Source organism: Sinohyriopsis cumingii, chromosome 3, assembly GCF_028554795.1.
Source record: "Sinohyriopsis cumingii isolate HCF-2022 chromosome 3, ASM2855479v2, whole genome shotgun sequence".
NCBI lineage: Eukaryota > Metazoa > Mollusca > Bivalvia > Unionida > Unionidae > Sinohyriopsis > Sinohyriopsis cumingii.
In genome coordinates this window covers 858579-872895 of record NC_142963.1, presented here as the reverse complement: position 1 = coordinate 872895, position 14317 = coordinate 858579, and the positions used below count along the sequence as shown (strand labels likewise).

At 36.1% G+C, this 14317-nt stretch overlaps 1 protein-coding gene and 1 long non-coding RNA gene across 6 annotated transcripts in view; one reads left to right on the top strand and one right to left on the bottom strand.

Annotated features, from left to right (window-relative positions):
* Positions 1-6413, bottom strand: part of LOC149802323 (uncharacterized) — a 91182-nt gene extending 84769 nt beyond the window's left edge. The window contains exons 1-2 of the long non-coding RNA XR_016420022.1: positions 5332-6413; positions 1247-1285 (exon numbers count right to left, since the gene is read on the bottom strand). This is a non-coding gene — a long non-coding RNA (uncharacterized LOC149802323). The remainder of the gene's footprint in view (positions 1-1246; positions 1286-5331) is intronic.
* The window catches only part of LOC149802322 (radical S-adenosyl methionine domain-containing protein 1, mitochondrial-like), a 149205-nt gene extending 142378 nt beyond the window's left edge, over positions 1-6827 (top strand). For 2 of the 5 annotated variants that reach the window (XM_089951534.1, XM_089951538.1), the window contains 2 exons: positions 2207-2324; positions 6297-6827. In XM_089951534.1, coding sequence (XP_089807660.1) covers positions 2207-2283 — 77 coding nt within the window. In that variant the 3' untranslated portion in view covers positions 2284-2324; positions 6297-6827. The remainder of the gene's footprint in view (positions 1-2206; positions 2325-6296) is intronic. The other 3 variants (XM_089951537.1, XM_089951535.1, XM_089951536.1) reach the window with 2 other exon arrangements.
* The last annotated feature ends 7490 nt before the right edge of the window (positions 6828-14317 follow it).

Here is a 14317-nt window from a genome sequence, read left to right as displayed (position 1 = left end):
TGGGTTGTTAACATGAGGTTCACAAGGGATGGGTTGTTAACATGAGGGTCACAAGGGATGGGTTGTTAACATGAGGGTCACAAGGGATGGGTTGTTAACATGAGGGTCACAAGGGATGGGTTGTTAACATGAGGGTCACACGGGATGGGTTGTTAACATGAGGTTCACACAGGATGGGTTGTTAACATGAGGGTCACAAGGGATGGGTTGTTAACATGAGGGTGACAGGGGATGGGTTGTTAACATGAGGGTCACATGGGATGGGTTGTTAACATGAGGGCCACAAGGGATGGGTTGTTAACATGAGGGTCACAAGGGATGGGTTGTTAACATGAGGGTCACAAGGGATGGGTTGTTAACATGAGGGTCACAAGGGATGGGTTGTTAACATGAGGGTCACAAGTGATGGGTTGTTAACATGAGGGTCACAAGGGATGGGTTGTTAACATGAGGTTCACACGGGATGGGTTGTTAACATGAGGGTCACAAGGGATGGGTTGTTAACATGAGGGTCACACAGGATGGGTTGTTAACATGAGGGTCACAAGGGATGGGTTGTTAACATGAGGTTCACACGGGATGGGTTGTTAACATGAGGTTCACACGGGATGGGTTGTTAACATGAGGGTCACAAGGCATGGGTTGTTAACATGAGGTTCACACGGGATGGGTTGTTAACATGAGGGTCACAAGGGATGGGTTGTTAACATGAGGGTCACAAGGGATGGGTTGTTAACATGAGGGTCAACAATGAATAATTGCACAAGGGATGTCTCCATAATGTGAGAGTCAACAAGGAATTGCAGGATAACATGGTCACAAGGGATGGCTCCATTAGAGCATAAGTGGTGGTTCCGTAAAGTGAGGGTCAACAATGAATTATATTGCACGGGATAGCATCATAATCTGATGGCTAACATTGAATTATATTACAAGGGATGGCTCTATAATGTGCTAAACCTGTTGTATGGAGACTGTATACTTGGAAATAAAATTGAATCATGAAGTATGAAAGTAGTTCATGTTCTTCATTCTGTTGTTGTGGGTTTAATGCCATTTTTCAGCACAAATGGGCTATACATGGCAGCCAGTATAAAAGGTGGAGAAAGTACCCTGTAAAATCCCATGAAGAACCACCAACCAACTGGAAGCGTATTGGTAAGCTTTCTCATATACCCACACTGGAAGAGTCAGAGACTCGAACCCACGCAGAGAGAGGTGAGATGGCAATGATCCGTAACTTTACCTTTCAGACCACTTGACCATATGGGGCTCCCTCTTCATTCTGTAAGATAAAAAAAGTGTACCAGTACATTACTGTCTTTTTTTCAACAGAGTAACTCATAACTGCTTAAAGTTGAATTCCCCACAAAAATATAAACTTGAGATAGTGGCATTATTCCCCCCAAAAGTATATACTTGAGATAATGGCATGATATAATTCAGTTGCTTTCCTAATGAATATTGGTGAAAATGTTTTGGATTGAGATACACAAAAGTCACCAAAATATGGGGAAATCGAGTGTGGACCTAAAACGTATGGCATATGATTTGGCATTTAAATAAAGTGAGATGTTTCCTACTACATCATTGATCACACACTAGTATCACTATGTCAGCAAATGAGCATGTTCACTGTGGAACATGCTGTACAAAGCTAACCCCAAAATAGTGCAAGTGTGGCAACAACAAAGTGTAGAGAATGTTATCTCACAATTCAAGGATTGTTATAACACAGTTTGTACCTAGCATGTTGAGTGGTCTACCTATAAAACTATAGTAGACTCAATTAAAACTCAAGACAATAATCTGAACACAGCACATGTGTACAATTTTGGGACAGAAAGTCTCAATATCAAATGCACCCACAAAAATTAGTGTAAATAATATTTTTAGACAATAACACAAGATTCATCCTGGAGGGATGCCGAGTGAACTTCCACAGAAGTACACAATACTTGGGCACACAACTATGACCACTGTCCTAAATTTTGTTTGAGAAAACAATTAAAATGTGTTCTCAATTCAGAAGTTTGGGATTAATATGTAAAGTACTGGCTGTTTATTGGGTTTTTATTTTGTGCATGGAAAAGGGAAAAAAAGCAACAAAAAGAATTTTTGAAGAAATTTTTTTTGTTGAAGTTATCTCCTTTACCTTAATGTTTTATAAATTTGAAGTTAATTTTGAAATTTTTATTTCTCCTAGAAAATTGCATGAGGATACCCAAAAGCTATTTGGAGTGTTATGAATTTCATCCAGGGACTGACAGCATCCAAGTTTGATGCATGAGACCAAACCAAATGTAGTTTCAGCTGGCCAATTTGTCATTTTTGACCTTGTTTTTTGTTCTGTCTCCTGTATTTATACCCCCACCTCTACAGAGATAGAGGTGAAGGTATACAGTAGTATCTGTCATTCTTTCTTTCTAGGACCTGTTAGCACCAGTTCTCAAGGAATTGTAATGATTCTTGGTATACAGTAGTATCTGTCTGTCTTTCTAGTACCTGTTAGCACCAGTTCTCAAGGAATTGTAATGATTCTTGGTATACAATAGTATCTGTCTGTCTTTCTAGTACCTGTTAGCACCAGTTCTCAAGGAATTGTAATGATTCTTGGTATACAATAGTATCTGTCTGTCTTTCTAGTACCTGTTAGCACCAGTTCTCAAGGAATTGTAATGATTCTTGGTATACAGTAGTATCTGTCTGTCTTTCTAGTACCTGTTAGCACCAGTTCTCAAGGAATTGTAATGATTCTTGGTATATGTTAATCATTAGAAGATGGGCAGATCAACAAATTCCTTTACAAGTTCTGTTATCTCCATTTTTGTCTTGAATTGTAGCTCGATGCTGCATATAACACAATCTCAGTATGACAACTAGTCTCAATCTCAGTATGACAACTAGTCTCAACCTCAGTATGACAACTGGTAGTCTCAGCCTCAGTAGCACAACTAGTCTCAATCTCAGTAGCACAGCTAGTCTCAATCTCAGTAGCACAACTAGTCTCAACCTCAGTAGCAGAACTAGTCTCAATCTCAGTAGCACAACTAGTCTCAATCTCAGTAGCACAACTAGTCCTACAGTTTTTACTCACCTGGCAATAAGGCCAAGTGTGTTTTTTTGTTTGATCTTCTTGTGTCACCTGACATACTCAAACAATTGCTATTTTCAGCATCTTCTAAAAAAAAAGCACCAACACGATTTGAACCAAACTTGGCACAGAGAATCTTGGCATAAAATTCTTTTGCATGGTTAGTTTAAACCATATTTATTTGAAAATCTTTGTCAAATGCAATTACAAACATACAGTTTTTTTAATACTGTCTCCCCAACAATAACAGTAAAATAGAATATCAGTGATCTCGATGCTGGTACAAATGGTTATACAGCAAATATGCATACACTTGCATACAAAGCATAACAATGAACAAGAACTAATTAATTGCAATTCAAAAGGTTGTAAATTCAGTCAGTTAATTAAATCTTTTGTTCATCATAATAAAATTTTGCACAGTTAGAAATATTTTTGTGTTATTTTCTACAGTTAACATTGGGTTGCCAAATAATAATGTTTCATTTTATAAGCGAAGAGGAGCGTGTATGTTTGAATATTTGGAACAGTCTGGAAGAAAGTGTTTTGCTTTCTTAGTGTCACCACATTAGTAATACTTATTATCAGGTACATGATTTGTATTTAAATTTAAACTGGTACATTTTGTTCATAACCTAGCATGCATGATGTGAAACATTCTATCACCATTGTAGTAGTAATATGGAGTGGGTTTTTTTTCTTCAGTTTGTACAAATAATGCTGATCCACTATCACATATAGCTGCTATTACTAACAATAGAAAATCCTTTATATAATGACTTCTCCAAAGAGATTTTGATCAAATTTGACTGAAAGTATCTTGGCATGACAATGTGTCAGATTTATACAGACGACACCAGTCTACCATTAAATATGGCCATCAAAGGCAAAGATAGAAAAACCTGTCCATCATATTGCAACTTCTCAAAAAACCTCATGACCAGTTTCAATCAAGCCATACACAGAGCTTCCTGGCATAAAGGCCTTCCAAGTCAATACAGGTAATTCTGATCCACAAACAAATGAGGCCACTGTGACTGATAATAGAAACACATTGTCATGACTTCAGAAACACTGAACAATCTGGTCAGATTTGTCAGAAAGTATCCTGGCATAAAGACTTTTCTGATTTTTTTTAAAAACAAATGCAATCAGATATGACTTTCAACACTGAAAGTGGAAAAAGTTTAAATAACTTGCCAAAATTACTGAATAAAATATGACTAGCCTTGAGATAAAGCATCCTATCATGAGAACCTTTCATGTATAATAATGCCAATCCTTCATCAGATATAGCCACCATCACTAAACACAGAAAACCTTTAAATGATGTTTCAAAACTACTGAATAGATTTGATGCAATATGACATAAAACATCCTGCCATGAAGACACTTCAGATTTGTACAGATATTGTTGATCTACTATCAGATATACTAAAATCACAATGATCTTTAACTACTTCTCAATATATAGAATTTGACCAAATGTTACAGAAAGCATGAAGATTCTTTCATCCTTACTTGGATGATGCCAGTCTGCATTTTATTAGGTGAGGAGAGGGAAATCGGGGTATATTTATGTGAGCAAAGTGCTGACCATTTCTCTAGCTTATGTGTTTTAAAAAAATCTAAACTCTTCAAAAGACTTTGAGAGAGAACAAGATGGCATATTTGCAATATGACAAACTTGTAGGTGGTAAAGTTTATGTATGTGATGAGACACAAAAGGGTCAAGTTCCATCTTCTGGATAGAAATTGGGCCAAGGCCCAGTACACCATGGGCTGAGTGGAAATAATACTTGTATTAGTTCAGTTTATAGTTTCTTACTGGTAATGACCCATCTGTGTGGAAATTTCTTAATGGAAGATATCAAGACTGGGAAAAATATTAGCTGATAACACCAAATGCATAAATAATTGTGATTTTTATCATTCTGTTATTCAGTATGATTTCTGTGGATGTCTTCAGACTTGGGCAGAGAGTGCTGATCAGTTTAATATAGTGGAATACAAAACCTTTGCATGTGTAACACTGAAAACATTTAATGCCATTAGGAACTCAAGTGGAGTAGTATATTTCGTTTAAAATGTGGTTGCAGAAATGTTAAAAGTTGAAGTTTTATCTAGTGAATTTGATAATGTTTTGTGGCTTAACGGTGTAAATATTGGTATACCTTAAAATGTTATACTAGTGTGACCCATGTGCATGTTTGTCGTAATTGAGTGATGGCACCCACCAATGTGGACTCCATTTTGGGATCCATTGGTGGTGGACTTCTCTGGGTTATCCATCAGATATCATCTTCTCTGTCGTGTCGGTTCCCACAGTGGGTGTCATTGTGAGCTGGGCATTGTACAGATAGAAATGACTACAACACTTGCTGGTCTTGGGTTTATTAACAGACAGGAAATATAGAGGATAAACCTAAAACAAACAGAATGAATGTTTAATATATGGTCAGACAAAAATGATACACAACCTGCACACTGGTATTTCAGTATGTCATCTCGCTAACATATAAATGATATCTTACCAGACACAAAGACTTGAAATGTACAAACATTACAATTCTCTTGAATTATGACTCATTACTTCATGCAAGAGTAGAATGAGTAAAGTGTTGTCCGTCAAAAGACGAGCGGAGGCGTGCCATTGGCTTTTGTTGGTTGGCAGGGAATCGATGTTTACACCCCTTCATGCACTGGGATCGATCGCTTATCACTCACTCATTCACAACAAATATGCAGATAGGTCACACAAGGTTTAATATAACATACACCTGAAAATTCATCTGCACACGTGGATAAGAGATTTTATCTATAGCTGAAATGACATTGCAAGATTAAAATCCTTTGAACCAGATGTTCATTTCTTGTTAAAAGATTTCAATGCTTATACCATACAGGAAAATGATTACGTCAAATTTGATAAAACTTAACAGTTACTTGGTAATATTGATTATGTTACTGACAGTGTACCTCCAAGCAAATCAAATATGGATACAACAGAACCCAGTCATATTGGGTATGCCTTTTTAGAATTGGGTAAATCCAAGATTAATTAGGATGCATTGAGAAACTGAAATATGAATATAGACTCTATCCATATTGTGACATTGGTATTGTTATTGTAGAATATCATTATATCTAGTATTGTCCAGGAACGACAGAGATTTGTGTAATGTTTTTACCTCTGTTTCAGTAGTTGAACCCACATGAAGAGAAATGTTTGGATGCCTTGAGAACAGAGAAATGATTTTGTTGTATCAGTTTATATTCTTTAGCAGGAAGAAAAGAAAACCAGAAGGAAAATATAAGTACTTACACTTACTGTACTTGTACTTCTTGTACTCACCTCATGTTTCATTTGTATTCATACATGTAATTTGGGCCAGTGGTCTTTATTACCGAATAAATTCTTCTATATCTGTAGTTTAGACATTACGTTATTCCTTCTGTGATTTAGGCATGATTATGTTCAAGTAATTCCTGTGAACCTATTAAATTTAACATTACTTATACACCTTTCCCTCGATAACTCGCACAAATCGGGGTCCAAAAACATCGACTGCACTATAAGTGAGGCACGAGTTATCGAGGGACCTATAATTAAAAAAAAGCCAAAACCAATAAATGGATCGATGTAAAGGCAAAAGGGTGGTTGGCAGGTTATAGTGTTGAATACTCAATTTATAATCATGCTGAGATTAACTGAATAAATATCTCTTCATAACAGTGTACTTTGTTTATTTTCCCCTCATAGAGCAACATTAATTTCAGGATAAATTACAGTATATTAGGCAACAGTGAAGTGAAGCAAGCAAAGCATATCAAAATAAATATCAGAAACTGTGATTGATGGAGTTTCGCTTTGTGATGCACTGCTTGTGGGGGGGGGGCATTTAAATTCTTTGCACATAAAGCAAACAACATGCATGTGTGTGTGTGTGTTTGATTTGAATTTTTAATGTAGCTTTTAACAAACTTTCAGTCAGTGCTACAGTGTCTGCGGTGTGGCAGTTTATAGTGTAGCACTAGGGCATCATGCCCACCCCGTCACATTATCCTAATACCAGGCCAACTAGTCCTAACGTTAACCTAACTAACAATGCTGAACATCAAGCAAGGCAGCTGCTAGTACCATTTTTTTATAAGTCTTTGGTATGACTTTGAATTCGAACCTGCAACCTCCTATGTGTAAGGTGGATGCTCTAACCACTTAGGCCACTGGAGTTTACACAAGTCATTCTCAAATGTGCAATATCTTTAAATTAGCAGCACCACCTATATGTAACTTATTCAATACTAAATTGAACATTCAGATTAGGTCCCTGTATTCATTGTCTTAATTATGTTAAAATACTAACTGTTAATTGATCCATGCTTTTCTGGACGCTTTTTGATCAGTGATGGACTATATATTTATTGGTCAGATCAGTTACGGGCTGTATAGTTGTCTATAGGTGAGAGAAGTAATTGGCTAAGTGTCTGTAGATCAGATCAGTTATAAGCTTTTTATTTATAGGTCAGATCAGTGATGGGCTATATATTTGTAGGTCAGATCAGTGATGGTTGTATATATTTGTTGGTCAGATCAGTGATGGCTGTATATTTATAGGTCAGATCAGTGATGGTCTATATATTTGTAGGTGTTAGCAGTTGTGGGCTTTATATGTTTAGGTAAGATCAGTCTTGGGTTATATATTTGTAGGTCAGATCGGTGTTGGACTATATATTTGTAGGTCAGACCAGTGATGGGCTATATATTTATAGCTTAGGTCAGTGGTGGGCTATATATTTATAGATCAGATCAGTTATGAGCTATATATTTTTAGATCAGATCAGTTGTGGACTATATTTTAAAGTCAGACTACATATAGGGCTATATATTTATAGGTCAGATCAGTGATGGGATATATATTTTATATGTCAGATCAGTGGTGGGCTATATATTTATAATTCAAATCAGTAATGGGCTATATAGTTGTGGGTCAGATCAGTGATGGGTTATATACTTGTTGGTCAGATCAGTTGTGGGCTGTATATTTGTTGGTCAGATCAGTGGTGGGCTGTATATTTGTAGGTCAGATCAGTGATGGTCCGTATATTTGTTGGTCAGATCAGTGATGGGCTATATACTTTCTTGTTGGTCAGATCAGTGATGGGCTGTATATTTGTAGGTCAGATCAGTGATGGGCTGTACATTTGTGGGTCAAATCAGTGATGGGCTATATATTTTCTTGTTGGTCAGATCAGTGATAGGCTGTATATTTGTAGGTCAGATCAGTGATGGGATATACACTTGTATATCAGATCAGTGATGGGCTGTATATTTGTAGGTCAGATCATTGATGGGCTGTATATTTGTGGGTCAAGTCAGTTGTGGGCTAGATATTTATAGGCCAGATCAGTGATGGGATATATATTTATAGATCAGACCAGTGATGGGCTATATATTTATAAGTCAGATCAGTGATGGGCTATATATTTTCTTGTTGGTCAGATCTGTGATGGGCTGTGTATTTATGGGTCAGATCAGTTGTGGGCTATATATTTATTTTCAGATCAGTGATAGGCTGTATATTTGTAGGTCAGACCAGTGATAGGCTATGTGTGAGTTAGAACAGTGATCATCTTTATATTTGTAGGTCAGATCATTGATGGGCTGTATATTTGTAGGTCAGATCAGTGATGGGCTGTAATTTTTTCGGTCAGATCAGTGATCTGCATATTATCTGGTTTTAAGAACAGTGATGGACTATATAGGTAGATCAGATTATAATAGATGGATTCAATATTTTCCCCCTCTCCATGCCACTGATTTGTTAAAATCCATTGTGCTCTGTGTGTGTAATTCCCTAACCTGTATGATAATATTATTTCTTCATATTTAAAAATACACTTAATGTTATCAAGTATTATCCTGTAGGTTCCAGGGATAGCACTTATGGTGTTTGGTGTATGTTTGCAATTCTCTTCTCTTCTCTTCTCTTCTCTTCTCTTCTCTTATCTTTTCTTTTCTTTTCTTTTCTTCCCTTCCCTTCCCAACCCTCCCCTCTTCTCTTCTCTTCTCTTCTCTTCTCTTCTCTTCTCTTCTCAACTCATTGATGGACTGTAGATTTGGCTTATTGGTCAGATTAATGATGGACTGGACATTTGGCTATTGGTCAGATTAATGATGGACTGTACATTTGGCTATTGGCCAGATAAATGATGGACTATACATTTGGCTAATTGTCAGATTAATGATGGACTGTTTATTTGGCTATTGGTCAGATCAGTTATGGATTGTATATTGGGTTATTGGTCAGATTAATGATGGTCTGTTTATTTGGCTATTGGTCATATTAAGGGTGGACTGTACATTTGGCTTTTGATCCGATTAATGATAGACTTCATATTTGCCATGCTACAAATTATATGCAAATCTGGCTCTTGTTCAATAAAACGACACACCACATTTATCCATATAATATGTGCATCTACTTTAGAAAGCATAGACCCAGATCTGCCATGGATGTTTGTACCTGCAGTTCAAAGACTGCACCACATTCACAATAAAAAAGCTGCATGCACCCAGATCTGCCATGACATTAATGGCATGCAGGTCAAAACCTACACTCCATTTGACAAGTAGTGACACTATAGACCTAGATCTGCCATAGGCCTGCAATACATTTCACAAGAAAGAACAATAGGGACCCCCATCTGCCATGCTATTATGGTCATGCAGTTAAAAGATCACACATTTCACAAGAATGAATACTGTAAACCCCAGTTTTTCTGATGCACATTATGTGAAGTTGATGTTGATTTGTGATGCACACTATTTTGATATGAATTTTACACAGATATAGGGTATGTTAACATGCACAAATTCAACAGGTTCTTTCTATAAAGAAAACAATAGAATAAAATTTCTTGTGAAAACAATGGAAAAAGCAGCTCTCTCAACTGCTTTTGGTAGATGGGGGATAAATACTTTTCTGGTCATAGTAAAGACTGTAAATTTTGTGGAAGACACATTGCAGACAGTATTGACTATAATTCTAAGAATTTTGGACCATATTTGTAGCTGTAGAATTTAGGGTTCCATGAATGGCATGCACTCACTGACATGAAAAAGGCATTCCAGGAACCAGGAAGAAAATGTCAGTTGATGTTACATTTTTTAAAGGCTAAATGCATTATTTTTTTTTACAATCTGTTACATGTATTGACTGCATTTTTGCATCTCTTCCTCACTCAGTCCTTGACCAAGATCTTTTCCAGGCAAATATGAGAATTCGGTTCAACTCAGATTTACCTCACTTAGATGAAGGCGTCTTTTGGATCAATCTTCTTGGCACTGTTATTGACAAATATGTAACAATACAGTTATGTTAACATGCACAAATTGGATATAATAATACAACCATGTTAATATGCACAAATTGGTTATAACAATGCAATCATGTTACCATGCACAAATTGGTTATAACAATAGAATCATGTTACCATGCACAAATTGGTTATAACAATAGAATCATGTTACCATGCACAAATTGGTTATAACAATAGAATCATGTTAACATGCACAAATTGGATATAACAGTGCAATCATGATAGCATGCATACATTGGTTATAATAATAATACAATCTTGTTAACAAGTACACATTGGTTATAACAATGCAATCATGTTAACATGCACACATTGGACAAGTTCTTAATATCAAGAAAAATTCAAATAAAATCTCTTGTGAAAATCTGAAGCAATAATCAGCGCATTGGACATACTTGGGTCAGGGATAATTCTTTTCTTGTTGTAATGATTCTAAATTTTGTGGAACATACACTGAAGACATTTTTTAGTATAATTCTAAGAGTTTTTCCTCATTTATAGCTGGAGGGTTTAATTCCCATGCCCTGGGATATACTCATTGACATTCAAAGAAAATAAATTCCTGGAACATTTTGTTTAGTTGGAGACAATACAATTTCAGAATAATGTTAGATTTTTGAAAGGCTGAATGCATTTTCTTAGAATCTGTTACATGTACTGATTGTATTTCTGTCCCCACTCAGTCCTTGATCAGTATCTTTTCCAGGCAGAAGTGAATATTCATTTCAACTCCGGTTTACCAGCCCTTTGTCTGCCATCTATTGGCTGAAACCTCCTTAGCATTATTACTGACAGACATAAAGCAGTACAGTTTATCTTTACATACATTAAACAATTTGGGCTATTTTGTGCAAGATAAAAGATTTATTTTGTCCATCCATCCATGTGTATATCTTCCTTGTCTGGGTTATAATTCCTAAACTGTTTACCTGTGGACATCAAACTTACCGTGTGGGTTTATCTGGGAGCAAATATGTTGTTATGCACCAAAACTGGCTCATTTTGGCCTTATTTCTATGATTTTTTAAAAATTTTTTTAAAATAAAAATTATCTTTTGAGTTTAATACAAGCACCTATCCACTTATTCCCAGCAAACTTACACTGACGGACTAGTGCGTCATGGCATAGGTGTATGTTATGCACCTGGAATCCTGTGGCCTATATTCTATGATATACTCAACATACCTGGAATCCTGTGGCCTATATTCTATGATATACTCAACATACCTGGAATCCTGTGGCCTATATTCTATGATATACTCAACATACCTGGAATCCTGTGGCCTATATTCTATGATATACTCAACATACCTGGAATCCTGTGGCCTATATTCTGTGATATACTCAACATACCTTCAGCTGCCTCGCTTGGCGCTCAGCATTAAGAGGTTAGTATTAGGACTGGTCGGCCTGGTGTCAGGATAATGTTACAGGGTGGGACATCATGCAACATGTCTGCAGCATGATGCCCCAGTGCTAGACATCACTATAAACAGCCACACTGCATACATCGTATTGATATGACTGAAAATTGTTAAAGCTATGTTAAAAATCCAAATCACACACACACACACACACACACACATCAAATTTACATTTCAGCATGGAAAAAAAAACAATCAGAACTGGATCGCTGTGATTTCAAGAACAGTCATTTTTGTTACCTGAAAGCTAGCTATATTGTATGTATCTGACAATGATTAATAACTTGGAACAGAAACATGGTACTTTGATATGTACAACCTAATGAGAGAGTCACAGGAACATGGCACTTTGATGCGTACAACCTAGTAGAGTATCGCAGGAACTTGGCACTTTGATGTGTAAAGGCTCGTGAGAGAATCACAGCAATTTGGTATTTTGATGTGTAAAACGCAAGTGTGAGAATAATTGATATTTATAAGAAAGAAACAATAAAAAGGGAAATTATGCATTTTAATTCCATAATTCCCTAGGTTCATCTGTTTATGCTATTTTTTCCTTCTCATCTGAAATGATAAATATTTTGCCCTATTGTAATTCAAGACCTACAGGAGCTACGCTGGTGACAAAGCAGAAATTAATAATCAAAACTGCGGAATTATGCAGGTATGTTTATTTCAGGTTTAGAGGGTAGTACAGCTTTTAAGTTTAAAAATAGACATTTGTCAAATTACAAATTACCGTGGATCAGTTTCATTTTGAAGAGATATTTCTGTAATCTTGTAACAAAATTGACACTTCATTACGATGCTTAAATGCAATCCTCTCTTGATGCTTTTTTCGCCACGTGTGGGTTGTTTTAGATTGGGTTTGTAGCAGCCAACGGAACTATGACAATTGAAATTTTAAACGAAATCAACGCACGTAAGAAGCAAGCGCCTTTTTCAAAATCCAAATGTGGTTTATTTTCGGTTGGGTTTCCATCAACCATGGAAACTTTGACAATTGAGGTTATAAAATAAAAACACAATCCTTTGCACATAAGTATCAGGCGCCTATTCCAAAATCCCAAACGTTTTATGTACTAAACATTTTTTTTAAAAGAAATATGCCTGACAATAATCAAAGGCAAAAACCTAAGCTTATTTTGACGTTTATACTATTGTATAGATCGGATCCATCTGCAAAAAGGGTAGACCTAGGTCTGTCAGCATATTATCGTGTGTATGCAGTTTGTTCCAACAAATCACTGCAAGAAACAAGAGATCCTGATCTACTGCCACGTAACGTGTCAGATCAATGCATTGTTTACAGTTCGATATATATGCATGTATATACGCTAAGCCTGCTGGGGGGGGGGGGGACACACAGAAAGGTCTTTTTTTTTTTCGTTTTGTTAGACTGGCATATGCTACTGCTAGTTTTAGCACAAACAATTGAAAAAATCATTTTAAAGACAATGCAATTTCTTATAAGTGATTTCGGGTAAAGGACCGATTATTTCATGTAAGGGGATGGGGGTGTGAAAGGTTTTTGGGATAAGAAACAATTCCATCTCCCAAATAGCTGTAACAGTTGCTTTTCCTCTGATTTGTATAACAAAAAGTAGTTGATCATATTTGTTTTAAGTAAAGTATCTTGAGATAAAAGAGAAACATATGATTGAAGTTTCCAACCCACCCAACTTTTTACTTTTTCCTCATTCAGTGCGCAACCTCTTCGCCAAGTGAACATGTACTGAATAATTGTAACATCATATCTGTCTAGAATCGGATGAATAAATTCAGTAAGTGATAGGAATCAGATGACATGAAAATGCAAGTATAATGACGTAACCAAAAAGTACAGGAAATTATCGGAAAGAGAAATATATCCTGGCTACAGTTGTTTCTTAATAAATACAGCGAGTTGGAGCTGATATCGTGCAGATAGCTTGTACCAGGAAGCATTTTAACAAATTTGTTTTGCATTTGCCAGTTGAACAGTTTTCAAAAAGCTCCTTTTTGGGTAATGCTTAAATAATTCAATTGATTGGTTGATTGATCCTAAATTGGATGATCATTTACAGGTTGTAAAGGTTAAATATTTGCAGCAGTTAAAACCTTCTATCAGACATCACCTGAAGATTAACATTTTCGGTTTTGTTATAGAACAGCTTTGTGTCATGATCCGTGAAAAAAAACGTTTGAATTTGATAATACAGCTGTACAATGGGTTATATCAATAGTACAGAACTTGAACGCTTTTTTAAAACTTTTACCCATTTATCTACATTATTTATATATTTTTTCACCAACTTTACTTCTTGTGCTAACTGATTTTCCCACCAACGTAGCCAAAATTTAACCACTTTCAAATACATGCACCGTATTGTACACTCCCATATTGATGTAAATAGTTGTACCGATAAAAGTTTA